General features: G+C 40.5%; 1 protein-coding gene across 1 annotated transcript; it reads right to left on the minus strand.

The window, feature by feature from the left end:
• Positions 1 to 14442: 14442 nt before the first annotated feature.
• Positions 14443 to 18088, minus strand: LOC137347959 (SKI/DACH domain-containing protein 1-like). The gene has a single exon (XM_068013025.1). It carries the CDS (start codon positions 17886 to 17888, stop codon positions 15534 to 15536), a length of 2355 nt encoding a protein of 784 aa, XP_067869126.1. The 5' UTR covers positions 17889 to 18088; the 3' UTR covers positions 14443 to 15533.
• Between the last annotated feature and the right edge of the window lie 7740 nt (positions 18089 to 25828).

Consider the following 25828-nt stretch of genomic DNA (forward strand, 5'->3'; position numbering starts at 1 on the left):
GAAGTCTCTTCTTTAACGTAGTGTTTTGATACTGTAAACTCCCGGTTGTTTATTTGACTGCAAGAAACATGCAAAGGAAAAAAAATCTGCGATGTTTATTTCGCTCTAATGCTTTCTAAATAGTTAGAACCAATTGGGAATCACCACTTGAAACAGGAGTCAAAGCTATATAAAATGTCACTATTCTGATTATAGTAAGGCTCTATGTCAATTCATCCAGGTTGTAAAGTGCAGCTGGTTAACAATTATTGTTTACAGACCATAAGACAGTAAGTATCCAGTTATCTCTGCCCCAAAACAATCTTTTGCTAAACCGATTGGAAAAGTTTCAGTGTCTGCATCCACAGTTTTGTCACAGAATGTCATTGATCAGACAAGGCTAAGAATGCGTGTTGGGGCGAAATGTTTATTTAAGATAGAGTAACCTTATCAAGATGAAACAATCAACAGTAGGGCAAAACAGTTCCAATTCTTCATACACGTGAGGGGGTAAACCATTTAACATTTTGAATGAGCCGCACCGTTATCACAAAAACTAAAACATAAAACACCGTCGAGATGGAAGAGTTGGTGGCGCCTGCAATAAAACACTAACAGATTCAGAATCTGACACACAACAGGCTCCAGATAAATGAAAAATTATCATTTGACGAATAATTTCATAGAAATGGGAGTGAGTCTAAATAGCCTTCGCTCCCATTTATATGAAACTACTCAAGGGACAATACTGATGAATAATATGGAATAATCCTGATACAAGCAAGTGTCTTCAATTATTTTTACTTTCATTGTCAAATTGATTATTGATAATCATCTTACCCGCTAGGGCACTTTCTCCTTAAAGAATTGTGTTATATACAGAGTATTTTATTGGATTCGGTTACTCAAGAGCTGCGATAAATGCTCAAAACTCGGACTTTGTTAGCGAAAAAAAACCTATTATTTGTGATCCAGCGTAAGATGTGTTTGACCAAAGTTTGCGTGTCCATATTCAGCATCTCACATCTGCCGACTTAGATCTAGGCACAATGAAATGCTTACCAGCAAAGAGTGCAATGTGGTGCACAAGTTACAGATGGAAAACTCCAGTGTTGCCCCGTTCACATCTGCTCTTTTAAATCCTCGTGCCACTAATCAGCAAGAGTTTTTGATTCAGTAATAATTTTCCAAAACTGGTTCCAGCACCATCCCACTCCCATCAAAAATAACTATGGGCTGAATTTTATTTTGCTTACCGTCAGGTTAAAATGCTCCAGCAATGTGATACATAACAATGCGATGAATGTGTACACACTGCGAGTTCTTGGCAAGCGTTTTGTAGTATTTCTGCAAAAGGGATTCTGGCTTTTCACTTCCCCAGTTTATTTCTTTTTATTCAGCTGTACTTTGTGATGTGCCTGTAATATTGACGTGAATTTGCAGTCACCCTATGTGATTATCACATCAGGCCAAAAACTCACAGTAAAGCAATATAAACATTTCCCACTGGCATTTGTAGATTTGAGAGTTGGCGATTACTTATTACTACTTTGTAAAGCCATGCGGCAATGGCCCTAAACTCACAGAACCAGTGTCTACTGCTTCACCTCGATGGAATTTTAAATGATCTGACCAAAACAAAACAAAAAATCGCGGGAATATAATTCACTCTTAACTTTCGGATTTCATTCTTGCTGAACGCTACAGCGTGCAAGTGTGATTATTTCAACAAATTACAATTCGTTTGTTCCCAGAGATTCTGAACAGGGAATAATGAAAAGGAAAAGATTCTGTGGTTATGCAGCGCAAACCTGGGATAAGCACACGGGGTATATGTGTGCAGGAGCGAGGGCGTTACATCTTGACAGTTAAACGCCATTGCAGCCGCCAAGTTTCTGTGCAACCGTCTCTCGCTCTCTTTTTTCCTGTGAAAATGCATTTATTTTATTTCAGTACAAAAAGCAGAGTTCTAAAAGGCTGTGCCTGGCGCCCTGAAATTATGCTGCGTTCTTTTGCTGTTTGTTTTAAGAAATACGGTTCGAGTTGTAATTGTTTAGCAGAAAGGTTTACAGTGTTTAACAAAAGAGCGTCGGCGATTGGCTTGGAGCTGGAAACATGGCGACGGCCGAAACAAAGACAGTCGGACAGGGAGCAGAGAGCTGGCAGATTGAAACTGCTGCAAAGATACTCTTTGTTTAGTTACACACCGATTGCCATGAATCGCCCCCAACTTCCCCCCCTCCCCCTCAAAAAATCTCGAACCACCAAATACGCTCCCATTGCAAGTTAAGGACAGCTGTGAATTTAGATCGAAGAAAAACACAACAGAACGGTTCAATAGGTGGGAAAATAGAAACATGTTGGGGAAATGCTGGTCTGTACCGCTCGGGCACAACAGGCACTGAATCTCAGCTTTTCGATAAAAGTTGTGTTCATTTCATTCACTTCATTCCTTCTCGGTGGAAAAACAAAACACACGTTTTATTAAAGCGCCAGAGATCCGCCACAACAAGAGGCAGGAGCAGATTGCGCGCAAACGGCACGGAATCGGAACAATTATTCGGCGAGATTTGAATTTGAAAGTCTTGGTGAACTTTTCCCACATGAAATTACATTTTACATCTTTTTTTTTAAAAAAGAGGGGTTTCAGAAATCAGATCGCTTCCACACGAGTCCCGCTTGGTTGTGAAGAGCAGCTTAGATTTCTGATCGATCCCGAGCAACACAAACAATCCAAATTAAATCAATGAACAAAGTAAAGGGTCTCAATCTGGAAAGGATTGTAGAAATTCTTGACCCTGAAAGCGCCAAGAGTTTGGTGTTTTAAAAATTTTTTTTATAACGCTACTGTGATACGCCTTGGGCAGTTTTATCACGTTAACGACGCTATATAAATGTAAGTTGTTATTGCTGATTGTCTCTAGCTGCTGGTCATTTTGTGAGAGAATTTCCTGGAATCACTTCCAAATTGCATTTAAAAAAATCACAGGAACAACAGGGGGAAGGAAAGTTTTAAACCGTAGCATTTTAATGTTGAATGTGTCGCCCTGAATCGGTCTCGACTGGGCAAGTAACTTCACCAATAAAAGTGGCAACACTTCCATCTCGCCTTCCTTATATCAAGAGGGAGTATATCTTATATCTGCACCCCTACTCTGTACATTCAAATAAACATGTACACAGAGCGTGTAGAAGAGATTCACCAGTCTGCTGCTTATACTGCAGTTTACACGGGACCATCGGTAATGTGCGCTTTGGCCTTAGCGTCTGTTCGGGGATTACATTGTCTGTATCTCTTTCGACACACACACACACATGTACACGGTTACAAGTACAACGCGGAACTCGGCACCAGCGCCCCGGGTGTACGGAATAACCCAGGCTGTTGTGGGACAGGCTGACCCGGGGCATTGGATAAAATGATGCTGTCACCGTGACCGGCTTTAACAAAAAGGGAAAGGAACAATTTACTGTCCAACTTATGTTTTTTTTAGCGTGTTATCCATTAATTTTACTTCAACTACTCAATAAATGGACACACACAGGAACACATCCAAAGGCTGACACACGCACAGCATACAAATACATAATACACAAATAATCACCAAACACAACACACAATAAAACAGTACACGCACACACACACACAGCGGCCTCAATCTATGCTTTTGCAACTATATATTTATCGTAATAGAGTGCACTCAATTAACAATATTCATTTAAACCTTGGATGCAAGTTTGTTTAATTATGTTGGACGCATTGAGCAGGAAGTAGTTACTGTAGTGACAGCAGGTTTAAAGACAGAAACTAACTTTAAAAAAAAGCTCAGTGTTTGGTCCAAGAAGATGCGAACTTTTTAATAATCGCTGAGATATGAATGAGCAGTAAAGTTGCAACAGACGGGCAAATTCCAACAAGTTGTGCGAGGGGAACTAATTTAGTGGGAGCTGTTTGCGTGACATCAACCCCTTTACTTCCCTGGCGTTGGAGTCCAGCGCAGTCTGAAATTACAATTTGATTTGTGTCCAATATGAAAGGTTCTTTAAGAATATCTGCAACTTTGCCGGATAGGAAGCATGCCCTGTGCTCAAGAGGGAGGGGTTTCAGGTCTAAATGGAAATTATATTGCAGTCTGGGTTTACAAACAGCCCTAATTATTACTTAGATTGTCAGTTAACAATCTGGAGCCTCCGAGGTGTGAGATCGCAACATTTCTATTTTAAAGTAATTATAACAATCAGAAGCTGTTTAATAAGAATTAAAAATAATCAGGGATCTGAATGACACTAAGGTGTTAAAATGATGATTATTTTGTCACTTGTAATGCGAAATCCACGCTTGAAAAACCAACACCTGTGATGTTACTGCGTTAATTCAATTATCAGTAACATGTGCATTTTATTTTTGGTCAGTCTATTTCCTCCATACTCTCAATTATCTTTCCACCACCAACGGTAGATTTGTAGTAAAACTACAATTTAACAACTGATTTGATCACAAGACCATTTCTTTGGTAGCAGCGCTACATCACGCAGACAACATATTCTGACCTGGATATTAAATAACAGGAGGGAGTTACCAAGCCAATGCAGATGGCAGATATCAGGTCGATTTCTCGATTGCTAGGTATCCGATAACCAAATTAGTCAGATGCCTGGGTCTCATTACAATCGCCTTCGCCCCCATTGCCTTACAGAAAATACATCCTACCATAAAACGTTTTTTCCCCCCTGCAGATCTATACATAGTGATTTTAAATAATGCTACTTTCGCTGATTCTAGCTTTTCATTTAATTTAGCTGCAACATTTAATTCTAACACTCATAACATTAACATATTGATAACAGTCGTTGAGTTGCTGAAATTATGAGGCTCTTGCTTTGCATTTCATTCAGAAACTGTTTTCATTGGATAAATATTTGCAGGGGAGAAATTTGCAGGGCTATGGGGAAAGAGCAGGGGAGTGGGACCAATTGGAGAGCTCTTTCGGAGAGCCTGCACAGGCGTGCTGGCCGAACGGCCTCCTTCCATGCTGTCAGATTCCATGATTCTCTATTATCTATATACACGCCGTTAATGAGCAGCTCGGTATCTGACTATCACACTGCTGTGGGCTGGAAATCGACAATTTAACTCTCAGGGAAAGAAGGAAACGCAGTTCCTTGAATGTTATTGACCTAGAATTACAAATGACAATACGGATCAGAATTGATAAACAAAGAATTTCTATGAATGTGCAGATCTAACAAGTCACCAGATTTGGTAAATAAAAATGGAAAACAAACGGTATTATATATTATATTTGAATATAATATTGATAATTTTCCAATAAAGGTTATCAGGAATGAAAGATATTTGCAGAATTCTGTAAAGTAAATCTTTTGATTTATCTACTCAGAATTAGTGTCACAAATACAGATTAGCAGAAACGCTTATTAAGTAGTCACTGGCTACGCATTTTATTTTCCAGCCAAGTACCACACAGAACAGTCATTATGTTAAAGGGTTTGTGCCTTATTCGTGCTTCAGATATCCCTCTTTCAAGTGCCGTGTACTTGATAATATTCCATCCTTAATTGGAGCAGAGAGTTACTAAAACCGTATGCCTCTCACCATCTCTTTCTCTTTTGTAACGAACAGCTCATGGGCTTAAAGGTATTTAAACTAGACAGTTGCAAATGAAGGAGGCTCTTTGGAGCGCAGCTGGACACTGCGAGTCGGGAGCTCTATTTGCAAATACAGCTGTGAACGCAGTTCACCGAGTTCACGGAGAAGAGAGAGAGAGAGGCAAAGAAGAGAAACAAGGAGAAACAGAAGGGCAGACAGACGCGGGGCACAGAGGAGAGAGTGAAATAGCGCGGAACGTAAAGAGGACGGATTGACCAAGAAAGAGGGCAGAGAGGAGAATGGAAGTGTGGCGGAAAGAGAGGGACAGAGATAGGCAAAGGAGCAAACAGAGAGAGGAGTGAGAGAGAGGGAAGGGTGAGATTCAGAGTCAATACCCCCAGGGATAATAGCTCTAAAATAAACAAGTAACTCAAAGATACCATCAGCTCATAAAAATGGAAATGAGGCCGTGTGTCTCACAAGCTGCGCCAGTTCTCGCAGTTAAAGCACAGGGAGCCCAACACAACGTAGTCACCGAGGGAAAAAAATCACCCGCATGTTCCGAGTGTGATTGTACTGTGATAAAGGGATGCAAGGCATGCTGCTATACTGGTGTTAACACCAGAGGCTTATCCTCTCCTTGTATCTGCACATTATGCTCGTTGTTATGCTAGTCCAATATATATATAAATGTTTCACGCATAATTATAAAAATAATCCAGATTGTTACAGTTCCCAATTCACATCTGACATATGCATATATAGAATTCTGATCCTGAGGTACTTTCCTAAATACGATACAGCTGCCAGTAATAACCTGTAGTCACATGGAGGGGGAGAGTAAGGTCGTAGCAATTAACAGCAATTTCTGATAACTTTTTTTGCTGCGTCGAGCAGATTTTCTACAATTCAACTAATGTGTAATTAAAGGTCTTGTCCGCCCATTAGGATCTTTAATAGTGATTGAGAGGTTTGAACGATCATTTAAATAAACATAATAATATTATCAAATATATCACCTAATATTAACATATACAAGTATATATTGAGGTTAAATGGACTGCAAAATTAGGATTTTTTGCAGCGCCTTAAGGGTCACATCTGTCAGGAATGTCTCAGAACAATTCATTATTCTGAAGTTCAGTGATTGCTCTCTGTGGCAAGTAAGACAGGGAACAGTCCAGGTGCGAGGCTGCTGAGTTTTGTACAATAGAACCATTAAGGATCTGTATGGTCTGACAGTATTGATTCCATCCTATTCCGCCTGAGGTATTCCAACCAATACCAGTTATCAGCAGAGTTGTAGTGATTCACATACAATAAAAGTTCACAAAAAAGTAACCATAAGAACCAGGAAACCTCACGTTCTACCACAGAGAGAGCGACACAAAATGGAAAGTAAACAGAAATATGATCGAGAATGAAACTTATATAATACATTTATACAGCTGTCACTTCTTTCAGAAACTTCTGAAAGCCTTTCACATTGTAGCTTTTTAACTCGGTGTTCAGTAGTAGATATACAAAGTGCATATTAAATAACAACAGCGTTTCTTCCCAGTGTCTGGTCAGCTATCATAGTTTCATGCATATTTTTGTGTTTCTTTAAAATGCATTTTTTTTTGTTAGAAAGTTCTGGAAAATACAATCGAGTCCTTCCGCATCCTGCCGTTGAAAGACTCCTTCCTGCGAGTAGTATGATACTCCCGAATGTAAAAAAAGACATACTGGAAAGGGTTATTACCCCGATTCTGCACTCGTAAAACACTGTTACCAGCTCAACGCCTCATCAGTCACGAGAAAGGCTCATGGGAATTATCATGCATTCAACAATATTTGTACACATGTACAAACGTGTAATTTGCTGCGCTTTTAAGTGAACTATTGACTGTAACTTGTCATTTTTCGGATAAGAGAAGCTATTGTAATTTAAATAAAAGCTTGTTCAGCTCGAATGTTAAAGGAATGATAAAGAAACCGAGGAACACAAGAATAGAGATAGAGGGAAATCAAGAGGTACAAATTGTAAGAGACAGATACAGAGAGACGGCAAAATGGATATGCAACAAAGATAGCGAGACAAGAAAACAGAGCAACAGAGACAGAGGCACGGATAGGCAGAAAAAGACAAACACTGAGAGGATGATATACACGGATAGGAGCCAACAAGTTGCATTCATATAGTGCCTTTAACGTAATACATCGTTCCAGGGCGCTCCACAAGGACACCGAGGCATCAGGACACCGGGAGAGGTGGGTTTTAAGGAACATCTGAATGAGGGAAAGAGAGGTAGAGAGGCGGAGAGACTTAAGGGCCTTGGCAGCTGAGTTGCGATCACCATTGATGGAGCAATGAAAATCGGAGATGCTCAAGAGGTCAGAATTGGAGGAGTGCAGAGAACTGGAAGGATTGTTTGGCTGGAGGAGGTCAGAGACAATAGAAGATAGAGATAGAAAGGTTGACAAAGAGTGACAGAAACAGAGGGACAGAGGCATGGCAGACAGCGAGAAAGAATGACATTAGATAGAAAGAGACAGAAACACAGAGAGGGGGGCAAAAGGAGGTAGATACAGACAGCGATAGACAAGACAGATATAAAGTCACATACACTGTCAAAAATCTAGAGATAAAGGACCAGAATGGAAATGATCACAGAGGTAGAGAAAGTTGGGCTATTTATTTCCTATGTGCGGGGTTTTTGTTTCACAATATCTATATGAAGGGAAACGTCCGTTCAGTAATATATTAACTGATATTACATTTCTTGAAAGTTTCATTTCAGTTCAATAAATTTTGAGGTATGGATTCTAAGAGTCTTCAAGTTCTGACTGTGATTGACGCTGTCCAACCAACGTGTGTTGCCTGGTTAGGGGGCGAGGGCAGTTACTGAAATATGGGGTCCAGCAAGTTTTCGAGTTTAAAAAAAAAGTTATCTTTTTTTCTTTATAAACACCTGATGTCACAGTCCAGTCTTTGCGTCGTTTTCCAATTTGGTGGAGGATTATGAAGGTGTCGGCAGCTGAACACAAACCTTTTGCCTCGATACGGCCAAATTTATCCCGCCACCGCCATAGCGCTTTTTTAAACAGTGTTGAATTCCTAAACCACATCTGGCTTTCCTCGTCCCCCAAAACAACACAGAGTCACTGGCAGACAGCCAGCTATAAAACACCCAAATAAACTCTTACGCGAAGAGTTTCATACATGGTTCTTTCTGGTAAATAATTATTCTTTTCGATTCCCATTTGCCCCTCTTATCTATTCAGTTATCTTTCTACCGAAAGCTTCATATTACACATCTTACTGACGGACACATCTTCCTTTGTCATGTCGAATGCTTTTAATATATAAAGAGATCTTTCCTAAAACACACAAAAAACATTGCTGCCATAGAGTGTTTTATTTCAAACATTGGGGTTATGAATGTTGACTAAAAACACTGAACTGCTACTTAACAGTCTTTCAAAGTGATTCTACATGATTAAACCCCAAAAGATTGCAAGAAATTAACCACTTACCTTGTAAAAAAAAAAGCTTAATGTTTAACTGAACCTGTTAATGGTCAAACTCCATATCTATTCCTCCATAAAAGGATATCCCTTGATGTATGTAAAGGACAGATAGGTAGGTGATAGATAATAGATAGATGATTCATAGACAGCTAAATAATACGTATAGATAGATGACAGCCAAATGGATGAATAGATGATGTTAGACTGATAGATAGTTTATGCACAGATGGATAGGAAATAGCTAGCTAGATGATAGATAGATAGGTTGATCGATAGACATAAAGGGCCCATTTTAACTGACTCAAAATATGACTTACACAGAGTTAAAATCAGGCTCATAGATCATAGGCTAGGTATAATAGAAAGAAGAAAGGAGAAAAGAAAAAATAGAGATTGAAATAGATACAGGGAGACATGTCTATAGATAGATACAGACGTTCATTGACATAGAAAAATAAAGAAATAGATAAATGTGTTTTGTTTCAATTTTCTTTTTGTAGCTAGAATATCCGAAGTCCTAACTTTTAGAGGGAGAGCGAGGTTGTTAGTCCATATCAATTAAAGGAATATTAGATAGCTGATGACTCAGGTGACGCGTAGGAACTAAATTCTCGCCATGTGGCTGAAACTATTAACCATGTTTTCAAAGCATATTTCGCAGGCCTGCACCCACAGTGACTTCAGGAAACACTGGTGAATTTTCATTAAAGTCAGTGTCAGCCTTCAGACCATCGTCTAACACTGGCTTTCACAGTGGACAAATGCGTTGGGAAAAACATGGTGGCAGAACAAAAATGCGGTGATTTCAGTTGCTTTTAACCGTCTTTTTTATTGTAAAAAGACTGGAAACAGAGAGCTTATAGGACCTTTTAGTGAAATCTCGCCCGCAGGAGAAATTCCACCCATCGTCCTGTCTAAAGCCGTAAACAATGCTCAGTGCGCTTGCTTAGGAGACTATAACTTATTTTGTTAAATAACTGTACAAAAGATGCGAAGGCAGAGAGCTTTGCATAAATCACTTCTTGGGTAGCGTCTCATTTCACAGACAGTTTTTTTAAAAATTAAAGCGAGGAACAATGTTGAAAGCTCGCTTTGTCTCAGCAGCTACCAGGAAGAGAAATAACAGAAGACAATGGGAAATGTTGCTCTGATCATTCATACATATACAGGTATTATTAGTTCAATTCAGCACTGGCTTTATTGCTATACACTTGAATCCTGCCAAATAGAAAAGCTAACTGGTCAATAGAATTTATGCTGGCATTCAGCGTAAAAGGAAACTAATGGATATCCCACATTAGGGAATTGATGTGCTTTTATCAACTGTACTTTGTCAATGGTCCATTTGGCCCACAATCTTTACCATCTGAGTAATAGGTAATTGTTTTTAAAACCACAGGGTGTGGAATTTATATTATCAATTGAAGCGAGTAGAATCCATCATACTGGTAGACTCAAGTTGTTCCCTTTTGTTTTAAGGCAAAGTATAAATGGTGAATACACGGTGTTTACGTAGTTTCTGTATAACTTCACAGCTTGAAATGTGAGACGAGTGAATTTTCCATTCGTTGCACATTAGTATATTCCAATTCTTTGGCGCACCGTGTCTCTGGTGAACAGATTAACAAACTATTAAATATCACAGTTTCTAATGCCCATGTCATTGAGAGATGCTTGCCAAAATGGTCAGAAAAGCAGTCAGTGCTGCAATGTCGCTGGTAAATTTATTGGAATTATATATAGACGCACACACATCTCCACAAGTTCAGCTGTTTGTGTTGTACATGGCATCTCCCACCTTACTGAGATATTCGATGCTATGAATTGGTGATGACTCTTTTTGCAGAGTTAGCGCCAGAGAATCTCAAGTTCAACTCACACTGCACAGTATAGTATATCTTACATTTTTCAATTCAGGTTTGAGATAATGTACAATGAGCCAAGGTGAGGGAGTTGAGTGTTCTCCTTATATGGTAACGCACGGATTGTAGCATGCAAACAAGAGACTATATCCACTTTTATCTGTGGGGCTGGCTTCAAATAAAGAACAGGCGATTATTTCCCCATACAGCAAACTTACCTCTGTTCTAAATGCATGATTCAACAACGACCTAATTCTTAGGTGTCAATGTATTCCGGTGGTAAGGTGTTTTAGCTCTAAAAAAATACATCTATGAATTATTTCTATGTAATATAAAATATAGAATATAACAACTATAACAAGAAGTAGCATACCACGGCAAAAAGGAAATCTGTGAAATTTTGGCTGGTTTCAATAAGATTGTTTGAACCTTCCTATTACTGCGACTCAGTAGAACTCCCTGGCACATGCCGTGTCAACGTTTGTATCTATTTGACTCATTAGGAAGTTGTCTCCAATTACAATGCGTGCTGGTGAACTATAGTAATCGCTGGAGCCGGAAAGAAATTATACTTAAGGTGATTATATAAATACAATATCCTAATTCCCTACATTTGAAAGGAGTACATTTCAAAAATACTTCATTGGCTGTAAAGGGGCTTTGGGACGTCCTGAAATCGTGAAAGGCGCTATAGAAATGCAAGTCTGTCTTTTTAAAAATTTCATAACATCCAGCAGGTGCCCATGTTCTGCAAACTCTTCCATACCCACTATCCCACCTCCCCTCCCAACATGTTGAAATCAAACCTCACTCCACTGCTTAGTATCTGACTCATTCTTTCTAAAGGCCTTAAGACTGTTACCCCTATTTTCACTCAATCTTGCCTACTTTCTACAATGCACAGGCCTTTAAAACCCAGGGTCCCTGGTGTGTCTGGTCTTCTTTACTCTTCGCAGCCTTGGTGGTTTGCAAGCCTTGACCCTCCTTCTAGGCTTTTCAGTAATAAAAAGAGCAAGTCAATACCTAACTTAGCTACTGACCCGCTAGACCAAGCTGATACAAGCGACTGTAAGCAAAACCTTTGAAATTACGATTATGGCTCGAATTGATGCTGCTGTCAGGGAGAAACCATTTGTGCTTGAAGTTTAACAGAAAATACAGTCTCTAGTTTAAAATTAGATGTGGATACTGAGTCCAATCTAGAAATTGTCCAAGTGCTGCGCAGTTCATATTTCTTCACAAATAATACCCGTTTCAAATTATTAGCAATAAACAAAGCAGCTCAGCAAGGGTTCATCGTGGAGGCTTTGAGGTAATAAGTATGTTTCGGTCATAATATTAATCCCAAATATTCCCATTTAATCTGTTTACATAATATAATAAATATAGAAACTGACCCACAAACCCCAGCAAAAGCTTTAAAAAAACTCATCTCGTAGCAGAAACCGATCGGCGTTCCAGATCTCAGAGATCCTGTTACTGGTGAACAAATCCAGGGTCTCTGTAATAACCTGCCAGCAACAGAAGAGTTCCCCTTTTGATAATGGATTGGGAGGATTAATCAACATCCTCCCGTAGTTTTGGAATCACATTAAAACTATTGCGGCCACATGAGATTCCCCCGTCTTACCAGCTCTTCCCGAGGACCAAGAAGGACTTGGGATCTCAGTTTGAGACTGAGAGTGGAGCAGACTGGTGCACACGAGAATTTTGTCAAAACAAGGGACCAAAGGCACAAACAGAATCGAAAATGCTAAACTGGACAAATGGAGAAATTGATATGAGAGAAGTGTCTTTGGCCATTAAAACCTTCTTGATATACGTCAGAAATAAACCACCGTGAAGAGGTTGTGAGAGTGTTTTGGTTAACACCATTTTTCTATCTATCTACCACATATACATATAGCACAGGGTGAATTGTTGCTCGTATGTTTTCTGTCAGTGTGTTCTTGCTTTCGAAGTCATACCTATTTTTATTTAATTTTGCATTTACCGATTATAATCCCACGGTCGGGACCTTTCAGTGTGCACCGGATGTTATTGGAAGGGTACCTCAAACTGTTGCAACTATTTGAATGCAAATGTAATCAAAATTAAAAGTAGCCTCACCCCGTTGTGTATAAAACCAGGCCTGCACTTTGAATGATCACTGCCAATTTTGCTGTCGTGTATTTTCTACGAGCGTACGGCCGAACTATATCCAGTGTTTTAATTGTAGGACGCGGAAACTGATGGGAAACTATTGCCTCTCTTCCATCAACTACATAGATACTCAATGTAATTAGATGCTTTACAAGTTGGGAAATTATATTCTGGTAGAAAACGCGTTCGTCTTCTAGGAAGTAATTTTGCTTGGACTCAATTCCTTGCTGGACAGCTGCTGGTGCTGCCGAGGTAGATTTGGAGCCTGTTTTGGTCCCTCGAGTTCCCACTACAACTTCCCCTGAAAATGGCTCATTTTACCCACTCCACTCTCTTTTGTTTGTGGAAAACGTTCAACTACGTGTCTGAGTGGATTTTTACACGGCGAGACTTGGTTTTCAACGCCCGGGATCGAGATGCATATTGTGCGTGTTAAATTCGTCTTTTTTTTCAATGGCTGTTTTCGTTTTACTCTTAAAGCCGTTTCCAATGTATCCTGAACCCCCCCAGGCACTGCTATAGTAAAACCACCCATCCTCCTCCCGCTCCTCACAGAGACCAGGAACAGCATTCTCTGTCTCGCTGAGGCCTTCTCTCTCTTGCTTCACTCCTCCAATTCTGTCCAATCTATCATCCGGCTTCCGTGACACTAAAAGCAAATATATGAAACATTTGAACCTTTTTGTTCGGAGTCTGCATTGCACTCGTGACATGTAGCAGTTCCGTTGACCCTAAGCGTGAGAGTAACCTGAACTGTTATCTCTCAACTCCCCCATTCTGGACCCTGTATATGTAAATAAACGACCACCATCTTGGCACAAAATGCGAATGTCTTTTTTCGCGCGTGCTGGTGGTGGTCGCGGGGGTGAGAGCAAAACAGATTTAAAATTTTAGGAGAGATGCTCAACCTCCACCCTCCACCACCCCCCCCCCCCCCACCACTCCCCCACATCTACTTCTGTTAAATGCGTTTTCCATCACGCTAATTCAAAACTGGCGCTTGAGCGGATCCACCTAGTTCCACTACTATGAACTGAAACAAAGTATAAATAATCCTTTTGAAAATGCAACACCATCGCCACGGTCTTCCACTGATTCTTTCGGTGAAAAATAAGCATAATTTAAACTCTTAATGCCGAGAAGTCACCGAACAGGACCGTCCACTTGTCGCCCAGCTCTCTCGCTGCAAACTGTCAGTTCAACAAAGGACAAAAGCAAACTTACGTACCAAACTTTTTCTTTGTTGTTCTTGAAAGAAACCTTTATCAAATACTAAATAAATAAAACTTACAACAACTGAGGAATAAATTTTAATTTAAAAAAGGAGATACAATCGCATTTCAACTCAAGAATCAGGCCTTTTTTTCGGCTGAAAGAAGCTATTGATTGGAACATTACGTGGGGTTTGATCAGCAATGCATGCCCTGGTGCATTAACCCCTCTTCCTCTAGAGTTCAACTGATTTGCATCTAAAGGGAAAGTTACTGTGTTTCCCCTGCAAATTATACATCCGATTATTAAGCAGGAGACAGAGCAACACGCAGACCCTAGGATATTGACTTATTGGTCCATATCCAGAGACAAATAAAGGTACCCCCTCCCCCACGCCCGCTTCTCCCCCCAGTCTTCTCTGAGATCTCATTTAAATTAAATCTGACAATAGCTTATCAATACGACTGAACTTTGAAAGAAATAAAAACTTTGAAAAAAAAACAACTGCGATACAATTTTGATAAGTCCCCGTCCATTCTCCTTGTTCTGGCACCACTATTTTTGACTACTTTTAATTAAAACTTCTTGAATACAACGACGGAAGTGAGATGAGTAAAAGAGATTGCTGTGATGGGATTGTATGATTTTTTTTAAAAATCCTGGCAATCTAGATACAACAGGAAAAAAAAAACACTATTTCATTCACCCCTGCCCGACACCACATTGCATTCTGCTTACTGTGAGGGTCTATTGACGTTTTAATTAAAAGCTCGATTGATAGGCTGTTAGTGACACTCCCATGCATATAGGTCGATTGCACAAGGAAAATAAATAGTGCAAAGCTACATATAGGTTTGTACAGCTCTGGGACTTAGATTCTGATTGCTTCCCTTTCCACCATCACTATTAAACACAGCAGTCTCCAAGGAAACATATATATTCCTAAATGTAAGTTTTGTAGCTAATTAATTCTGACCACTTTTTGGTGGAATTCCGGCACTGCTTTGTACCGAGATTCATTTGGCATGAATAGATCCAGATGTACTTTTAATCATTGTTGTACACTGTATTTTTTGATCTGGTTGTTTTCGAACAGCCTGCAGACATCGTGATTAGAATACTTTTAGGGGTCATTTCTACAGTCGGTTTCCCTGCAGAATCCTAACCATAGTCAATTTGTGTTCAAACCAGTACCGAGCCTGATGCCCGTTAAAGGGTTAAAGGCTAAAGCCCCTGAATTTATGGCTTGGCGGAAGAGGAATGGCCGTGCCCCCGATTTGCCATCCCCACACCGGGTGAGCTTTCTGTAGTGAGCAAGAGTGGTCGGAGCAAAAGGAATAGGCAGGGCACAAATCGCCATCATCGCCCACAATCAGCGAGGGCGGCGAGGGGAAGTTGCCCATTAGGCTGAAAGCTTTCTTAACCGGCGTTACTAATCCGCAGGTGACACGTTTGCACTTGGCAGAGTCTTTGAGCAAATTCGCCCTTTTGCCTGTCGCCGTTAGCCATGGCTGAATCCTGCCAGGCTCCTTTCCTGGGCATCTTTTCCAGGTCCGCTCTTTTTCTGGCTGACCGCGCCTGGAAGAAACCTGTTTCTTTTTTGCACCATTATCCCACCCATCAATAGCAGAAGGCCCGCTGTGTAAAGTGCTCTGGTTTTGTACTCCTTTTGAGGTAGAATGTTTGGGCTGATGGATAGAGCCAGGAAGCTCCCTCGCTGATTGTAAGACTCCACTGATTTCATTCACATGGATCCGCGAACCCAGTTCTGCTTTCCGTCCATTCCTCTTGTGACTGCGGTTCCCCGGCCCCTCATTCCCTCCGAAGGTCCGGAACCCTGATTTGTAGATGGGATTGCAGCCTCTTTGGACACTCTGCTGTGTTCGAAGATGGTTACGAGTCCTGCTGGTGACTGGGAAGCGCTCGCTGAAAGCAGAGCCCCTGAAAGGCTGTTTAATCTTTCCCTCTAGTTGGGCACTGAGATCTAATGAAGGTGCTTTGTCCGTCCCGTCGGTTTTCAAATAGTTCTTGTTGAGGCAGAGGGCAGCAGATGCTCCGGACCGTGCATTTGAATGGAATGAATCCCTTTGTTGTAAAGACTGTGAGCTGTCTTTGAGGCGGGCTAAAGAGGCCCCATGCTTTGCTAACTTGTTGGGGGTTAGTTGCGGCGGCTGACTGGGATTTTCCGCTGCTTCTGATTGTAAGACTGCGACCTCCTCGGCTGGAGAGCCGACAGGCTTGAGACTGCGAGGAATCGGCTTCGTGTTGGCTGTGCCATTGCACTGGGCGCAATCGGAACCAATTGAGGCACCGTGCTCCAGCTGGCGGAAGAGCAGGCGCAACTGGGGCTTACCTCCGGCGTAAGGTGATTGGCGGTCCCCCGCGGGGGGCTCTGCTGTCTCCTGCGGCCCGGGCTGCGTGGGTATGGCGGGGCTCTTGCAGCACAGGCTGGGTAAAGTGGCTCTTCTGAATCGGGTACTGTGCAGCGAGACTCCGCTGCAGGCCGAACTGGAGTCGGAGGCGGACGAGCTCTCATCATCGCTACTAGAACCGGAAAATACCGACTCTCCCTCCTCGTCTTCCTCTTCATCAGTTGAGCCGAAGTCGGAGTTGTTCTCTGGAGCCAAACTGCAGTCTGAGTCACTGGAACATCCCAGAGAGGCGCTTTGACTAGACTGCGCAGAGAGAGTTTCATTCAAAGTCTTTATATCTCCCGATAGGACCATTCTTTTCACAGATTTGAAAGCCGAGGGTGTTAAGGATGAATTATAGTTACTGATAAATTCACTTCCCACATTTTTACTCTCGTTGCAACAGGAATATTTCGCCCTGAAGTGAACGGGGCCATCGGCTCCATTGAATCGAACTGCAATGGCGGGTTGATAAACTCTGGGAAAGCGGCAGACCAGGTCCTGGTAAAACACCTCTTGCTCTCGGTACACGGGGCAGAAAGTGGATTTTCCGACATTTTCATAGTTTGAGAAGCCTTTGCCGGCGGGATCAGTCACCGGGCGGCAGCTGAGCGCGCCGGGGACGTCAGGGTTTTCAGTTAATTCGCCCTGAGTTTTGCATCTGGTCTCGCAATGCACGGCAGAATTCCGAGTCCGCAGTAAAACTGTCCTCTCCCTGCAGAAGCTGGAGAAGTAACCGTGCCCCGGCGGGCTGGAGAGATTCCCTCCTTCCCTCATTTTCACCTTGATTTTCTTCTTGCTGGGGTCTGGCATTTTGTAAACCGTATACAAAGCCTCTAGATCCTCCTTGGAAATCAGCGAGCATTTGACTGCTCGTGTTGGCACTGAGTTTATGGCTTTGAGCGTCCGCAGTTCCCGCAGATCGCAGCGGCGCCTGGTAATCTTCAGGTGCTCCATTCTCTTTCGGATCGTGGTCCGGGGGACGTGCTTGAACAGATCCGCCAGGACCTGAGACAAGGCGAACATTTCCTTCCCATTGATTCGCAGGTAACCCAGTTTAACCCCGTCCATTTCGAGGTGGCCACATTGAGATCCTTCCAGTGCAACGTTTGAGATATAATCCACGCATCTTGGAATAATCCCAACCATTGTATTCGCCATCCAAAAAAAAAAAGGGATTGCTTTGCCATTAATTAATTTTTGTCAAAATTAAATGGCACAATTAGAGGTGCAGAGATTAAAATGAACAATATATTTGCCCGTGTTTTGCATTTCATTGCAGCATTTTGGTGAATGCTTAATTTTTGTTTAAAGCACCGGTTAAACGAGATATTTCAGATGGTCTGACCAACTACAGCCTTCTTCCTTCCTAGAGAAAAGTTCACAGTATAACACACTTGTCCAGAGGCACTCCACCAAATAATTTTCCTCAACTCAAAGCTGATTGGATACTTTCTACATGTGATGTAATAAAAGCTGATATTCTCTCCCCCTCCACCCAACCTCAACCTCAACCCCACCTCCCGAAACATTCATAAAGCGCCCGAGCAGCAAGTACACATCACATTAAATATAACCCACATGCACTTCCGCTGCTAAACTGGGATTTCTTTATTATTAGAGGTACAAGGAATCTTTAAACGAGCAGTGTTTGCTGTACAGCATTGCGACTTTTAATCTTTAAAAAAATTGTATTCTTCCAGAATCGTAAATCCAACAAAGTGTGATTATAAATTCGAATAGCCTCTGATAAATTCAATAATAACTCAAGATAAAGATTTATTAACATCGCGCGGTTTTCTTGTGTGTGACTCGCGATTTGTGAATTCTTATTAATCTAATTTGGGGGATTCTAAGATAAAACTTGAAAATGCAATGTCAGGAATAGGTAATTTGGTGTTTCAGTTCGATGTGGAATGTTCTCAAAAAACCTTTTATTCAGAATTATTAAAAGCTTAACTAATCAAGACAATTGCGGTACAATTCTCCCCGGCCCCAATCTCAAAAATGTAGCAACTTAACATACAGCCGAAAGCGTGGAAGACATTTTCTTTTCTGTTTAGATGAATTATATGTCGATCCTCTTTTTGATCAAACTTTCCTCTATTGTTCTGACGTATTTCATTTGGCGAAAATATCAAAAAAAATAAACACAGATCTGCTGTGTTTTAATATTCTAATGAATAATTATGAAGCGTCCCTTGGAACCACGTGTTGTGTCTGGGTTTGATCTATTGTTTAAGTGGGACCACCTGGAGGATACGTTCAAGGAAATCAAAACGAATTCCACATTTTCCAGCACACATGATAATTGATTCAAAATCGGAATACGCTAAAACATTATTTCACCGACAATAACATAGGGGTTCAAATCAACGACTTTCAGGGTAGTTTCAAAAACCAGTAACGTGTCTGCTGAAAACAAAATTACATTATTGTCATCTGAGTTTATTAAGCCATAGATTATTTTGGATCATATTAATTGCACGTTAAATTGCGAAATGGCGATAAAGCTTCCTTCTTCCTCTCTTAACAATCCTGATATTAATCCTCCCGCCTGGTAAAGTGGTTCAGATCTTCCCACGTCATTGTATTTGCTACTTACCTACTATATTTTCGTGTCCTCATCCAGTCTACTCTGTAAAATTATATATAAATTATAAATTCAAATGCATTACACACTAGCGTCAAGTTAGCAAGAATATCTCTCGGCTCAATAAAATTATTGATCTAGATCCTCTAACCATTTTCAGCACCACTTAGGAAATGTGTAACAAACACACGGTAATGCCATATCTCCATGCTCCAGTTTAAAACACAGTAGGCATAGTTATAAGCTGCAATTAAGATAGGGAATCAGTTCACAAAATATAAAACATCTGTGTGATCAGAATTCATATATATATATATATTTCCTTGCAATGTGTCTGCAAAGCAGAATAAGACTTTATACACTACAAAGTTGGATTATTTTCTTGCACTGTTCTCTTTATTCGCTTCCTCTTCCAAGCATGGCCCAAGGATCAATATCTTCAATTTATTTCATTTAAAAGCGATGCAACAGTCAATGTTATTGATCATGTCCTTACGACGTTTACATTAAACCAGGCTTTAAAACTGGAGGGAACCCGAGAGGTTACATGTTACTTACAATATAAAATTAAAATAAGTGTGTATTGCATTATGTTTACTCACCCCCACCGCCCTTTATCAGCCCAACAGTTGACTGCTGAACCCTTTAAAGTTGCTTTTACCTGACACATCATTGCCTTCCACACACAAGCCGGAATTATTGGGAAGGTTTCAAACTTAACTTTAAATATTCTAATACGATATTTCCCCCTAAAGTCCGGCACCGCCTTTACGATTACATTTGCAGCCTGCAGAAAGGTTGGAGATGTTTTTTGACCCAGATCTCACCCTGCGCATTATTTTTAGAGCCCAGAAAGACTGTTGTCAGTCTTAATCAAATAAACCATTTTTGCAACACACCCAAGGAAGACTCCGTGTTTCCTCTCTCTCTCACTCACTCGCACAGCATGTTTGTGTTATAGGCCAGGAAGTCGATTTTGCCTCGTCGTTTTATCTTTTTCCAGCATTTACTATAGAGCGCCAAGAATCAGCTGCGCACTCCTCCGGTGAAATGAATGTCTTCATGAAATCATATTTAAAGGCTGATTCTTTTTAGTTAATAGTGTGGGGTTTAAACGAGATGATCATTGCCTACGTCTCTCTCCATAACTCTCTGCGCTTGCAGTTCAAATACGGACTGGGAACATTTTACTTAATCCGTGCAATTTACCATTGCTTCCTCTCCCTCTCCGGCCGTGTTTTTGATCGGGTTTTCCTGAGCCTTCATGTTCATCCGGTCGCCTTAACTTTTAAAATGTTGATTTTAAAGTGATCGATCCGAGCAATATCGCGATTTGGAGATGTGGCGGGGGGAGGGGGTAGTGGGGAAGGGGTTAATCCAATCTAATTCAGTGACTAGAGCAAATATGCCATGTCACAGTCGGAGGTCAGGCAGGCACTGAGCAGTGTTGAGCTGTAGTTTCGACCTCTGGGTTCACTACCCTGTTTCATAGCGGCAGGGCACAGGGGCGTGGTAAATCCGAGCCCCTGTTTGATAACACAACAGATCAATAGTGTGTTAGTTAGTCGGTTGGCTCGAAGCCCGGACAATTGCATTTATTGCTGTGTGTATATGTGTGTGTTTGTATGTACATGTGTATATGTGTGTGTTTGTATGTACATGTGTATGTGTGCGTGTAGCGCGCAGGGAAGATGAAAACCTGCCGGACTCGGGACTCTCCACCTATGACAAGAAACGTGTTGTTTTCCGTACATCTAAAGACGCTATCAGCCATTTTGTCAGAGAAACCCTCTAAAATCTATTCAGCAAGTGCAACGTCTCAATATACAATATGCTCTTCAAATCATTAAAAATACAAAATCAGTTTCTGCCACAGTGATCACCCAAACAGGATGCAGATGCAAGAAGTAGATCCTGTACCAGATGATAGGGCAAGTAGTTCGAGAAAAGGCAACGTGAGTGTACTTAAGTCCAGGCTACAGGGTAGATTCATTCCCAGGTCAGTAAATTGAGTCCTGTTGCAGCCACACTGCAATTAGAACGGAGCTGGACTCAGTTTACAGTGAAACTGGAAATTAACAAGCTACAGGGCATACACTGGCTTTGACGCCTCGCCCTAATGTATTGAAATTAATATACCTTTATTGCTATTTCTAAGTTGTGACTGTAATCTGAAATCAGCCCTATTTCTATGTTATATGGTAACAGTTACTCAATGGCCATTTTAAAGTATTGAGATTAAAATATGTGTAACTAGTAGGGGTTCAGGCATTGTGCAGTCCCACCGGCTCTCTATATTGTACACAAATGTACACATAAACACAAAGATGTATACATATTCAGACACCCATTGATAGAGACATTGCATACGAAGACAAGAGGCATTCGGGCACATACTGTCACGCTTACAGGACACACAGTCATCTCATAAACAAATAATATTAACATTTGTACTGTGCCTCTTGTTCAGTGTCAATTTTCCCTTCATTAAGGACTGGGCGCCATATATTTCTGAGTTTCTTATCAAAAAGGGGCCACATCCTGCACAGTATTTACACGTCTAAAGCAGTCAAGGAAAATGTCAGGCTGGGCTGACAAGTTTCATTCTTGGTTCCACCTCATTACAATCACCAAAAATAAATTCTGGATTTCGTGGTTTTGTTTCCGGAAATTCAAACGGTGAGGCCCGATGTTTTCTCGTTCTGGAATGATCCTTGGGTCCTGTTCATCAATCTCGCAGAACAAGACGTGAATAGACAGGGGAAATTTGCAATGTTATATTCGCGTTTATTGAGTTGCTGCTATTTTTAAAGGTTTCTAACCACCCGCAATATTTATTCTTCACTACTTAGAGATCTTTCTCATACATCTACATAAACCTATACATGTACTGTCTCTCTCTCTCACTCAGACCTACAAATACATATACTCTATCTCACACACATACCCAGACCTACACATACATATACTGTCTCTCTCTTATACACATACTCAGACCTACAAATATATAATCTCCCCCTCACACATATATTCAGACCTACAAATACATGTACTCTCTCACACACATACTCAGACCTACACATACATATACTCTCTCTCTCTCTCTCACATACTCAGACCTACAAATACATACATTCTCTCACAGACACATACTCAGACCTACAAATATATAATCTCCCCCTCACACACATACTCAGACCTACAAATACATATACTCTCTCTCTCTCACACACATACTCAGACCTACAAATACATATACTCTCTCTCACACACATACTCAGACCTACAAATACATATACTCTCTCTCACACACACATACCCAGACCTACAAATACATATATTCTCTCTCTCACACACACATACTCAGACCTACAAATACATATACTCTCTCTCAAACACATACTCAGTCCTACAAATACATATACTCCATCTCTCTCTCTCACATACTCAGACCTACAAATACATACATTCTCTCGCACAGACACATACTCAGACCTACAAATATATAATCTCTCCCTCACACACATACTCAGACCTACAAATACATATACTCTCTCTCTCTCTCACACATACTCAGACATACAAATACATAAAATCTCTCACACACATACTCAGACCTACAAATACATATACTCTCTCTCTCACACACATACTCAGACGTACAAATACATATACTCTCTCACAAACATATTCAGATCTACAAATACATATACTCTCTCTCTCATACACATACTCAGACCTACAAATACATATACTCTCTCTCACACACATACTCAGACCTACAAATACATATATTCTCTCTCTCACACACACATACTCAGACCTACAAATGCATATACTCTCTCTCAAACTCATACTCAGTCCTACAAATACATATACTCTCTCTCTCTCTCACATACTCAGACCTACAAATACATACATTCTCTCACACAGACACATACTCAGACCTACAAATATATAATCTCTCCCACACACACATACTCAGACCTACAAATACATATACTCTCTCTCTCTCACACACATACTCAGACCTACAAATACATATACTCTCTCACAAACATGTTCAAATCTACAAATACATATATTCTCTCTCTCACACACACATACTCAGACCTACAAATACATATACTCTCTCTCTCTCACACACATACTCAGACCTACAAATACATATACTCTCTCACAAACATATTCAAATCTACAAATACATATACTCTCTCTCTCTCACACACATACTCAGACCTACAAATACATATACTCTCTCTCACACACATACTCAGACCTACAAATACATATACTCTCTCACAAACATATTCAAATCTACAAATACATATACTCTCTCTCTCTCACACACACATACTCAGACCTACAAATACATATACTCTCTCTCACAAACATACTCAGACCTACAAATACATATACTCTCTCTCACACACACATACTCAGACCTACAAATACATATATTCTCTCTCTCACACACACATACTCAGACCTACAAATACATATATTCTCTCTCTCACACACACATACTCAGACCTACAAATACATATACTCTCTCTCACACACATACTCAGACCTACAAATACATATACTCTCTCTCACACACATACTCAGACCTACAAATACATATACTCTCTCACACACACACATACTCAGACCTACAAATACATATACTCTCTCTCACACACACATACTCAGACCTACAAATACATATACTCTCTCTCTCTCACACATACTCAGTCCTACAAATACATATACTCTCTCTCATACACATACTCAGACCTACAAATACCTATACTTTCTCTCACACACATACTCAGACCTACAAGTATATATACTCTATCTCTCTCTCACATATACACAGACCTACAATTACACGTACTCACTCTTTCACACACATACTCAGACCTACAAATACATATACTCTCTCTCACACACACATACTCAGACCTACAAATACATATACTTTCTCTCACAACCATATTCAGACCTACAAATACATATACTCTCTCACACACATACACAGACCTGCAAATACATATACTTTCTCTCTCACACACACATACTCAGACCTACAACTCTCTCCCTCTCACACTCACACACACTGCACATACAGACATTCATACTTACAAACATGTATACTCACACACACATTCATACCGATAGATAAACGGACATACTCACACATGTACGTTACATGCGCGCACAAAGAGCCACACATACAGAACACACAGGCATCGTCTCCCCCTCTTGCCTTCCCACAACACACTTACGGCTTTGTGAAAATTTGTGAAAATAACGCCTGATCAGGATGATTTAACTACGATTCAAAAACAGATTTTTAAAAATGTCTCTTTAGACTTTCGCTGGTCTCTGGCCTTGCGGATTTCCTGACAGAAAAATGATCTCGATTTACACGTCTTCAGCAAGTCTAGAATGCTCCCCCACCTCCTCCACACCACACCCCGCACCCCTGCCGAGTAAGGGGAACAGAAACTCAAGAATGAATCCTTTGTCAGCTTCTTATTTCAACTAAGACAACAAGTGTTACTTTACCGTCAATCATTACCAATCACACGTAAACCTTACATTTTCTCTTGTATCTCTTCCCACATTAAGGCCAAACCAGCAATGAAATCTGTTACGTGCTTTACTTTTCATTTAAGTGTCCGATTTATTATTCAGCGCAGTCTTTCCCCCTCTTATAATGACATAGATTTTAATGCAATCGTGCACCGATTCAATGATACAATAGATTAATTGCTCTTGAATTTAAATACACTTTAAAGCATGAACCAGTACTCCCAAAACAAACAGACTGTAATTATTTTTATGTTATATGATCCTATATTGTTTAATTACATTTTCAGGCTCTGAGTGCACATATTTCTCATTTACCTACTTTCATTTTAATATCTATTCATTTACTTGGTAAAGGGCTGTATTTATCCAGGGCGAATTGTAAGAAATATGTCCTTCTGTTACTTTCATACCAGACAGAATTTATATTTCTCGTAGCTCATTCGAACTATTTTCACATCTTCCCCTCCTTTACTATCTCTATAATGCAATATCCATGCACACACGCACTGACACTTCTTTACACAGAATGTTTTGACGTTCAGCTCATACTGTATCGAGGGAGAAAGTTTCTGTAACATTAGGGTTAGAGATTTTTTTTGAGAAGAAGGGTTTGATTAAAGACAACAGCAGGAGTTTCAACCTCCTAAACAAGCTTGGAACGAAGGTACTGACACATGTGAAAGGAAATCCCAGAAACGATGCCGCTGTAATGCCAATCTAATCTCACTCCTTTCTACTTACTATGGTATAGCTTGTAACATGTGTACCTTGCTGTATTCGTGTATTAGAATGCTTATGCTGTATGGAACTAACAAAACAAATCAACTGCACGTTCCTACATTCAATATCTCACAATTATTCAAATAACCAGTAAACTGAAAACCCAGAAACCAGCCTTCATTGAAGGTGCAGAGAATAACATATATAG

Source organism: Heterodontus francisci, chromosome 33 (genome assembly GCF_036365525.1).
Source record: "Heterodontus francisci isolate sHetFra1 chromosome 33, sHetFra1.hap1, whole genome shotgun sequence".
Classification (NCBI taxonomy): Eukaryota; Metazoa; Chordata; class Chondrichthyes; order Heterodontiformes; family Heterodontidae; genus Heterodontus; species Heterodontus francisci.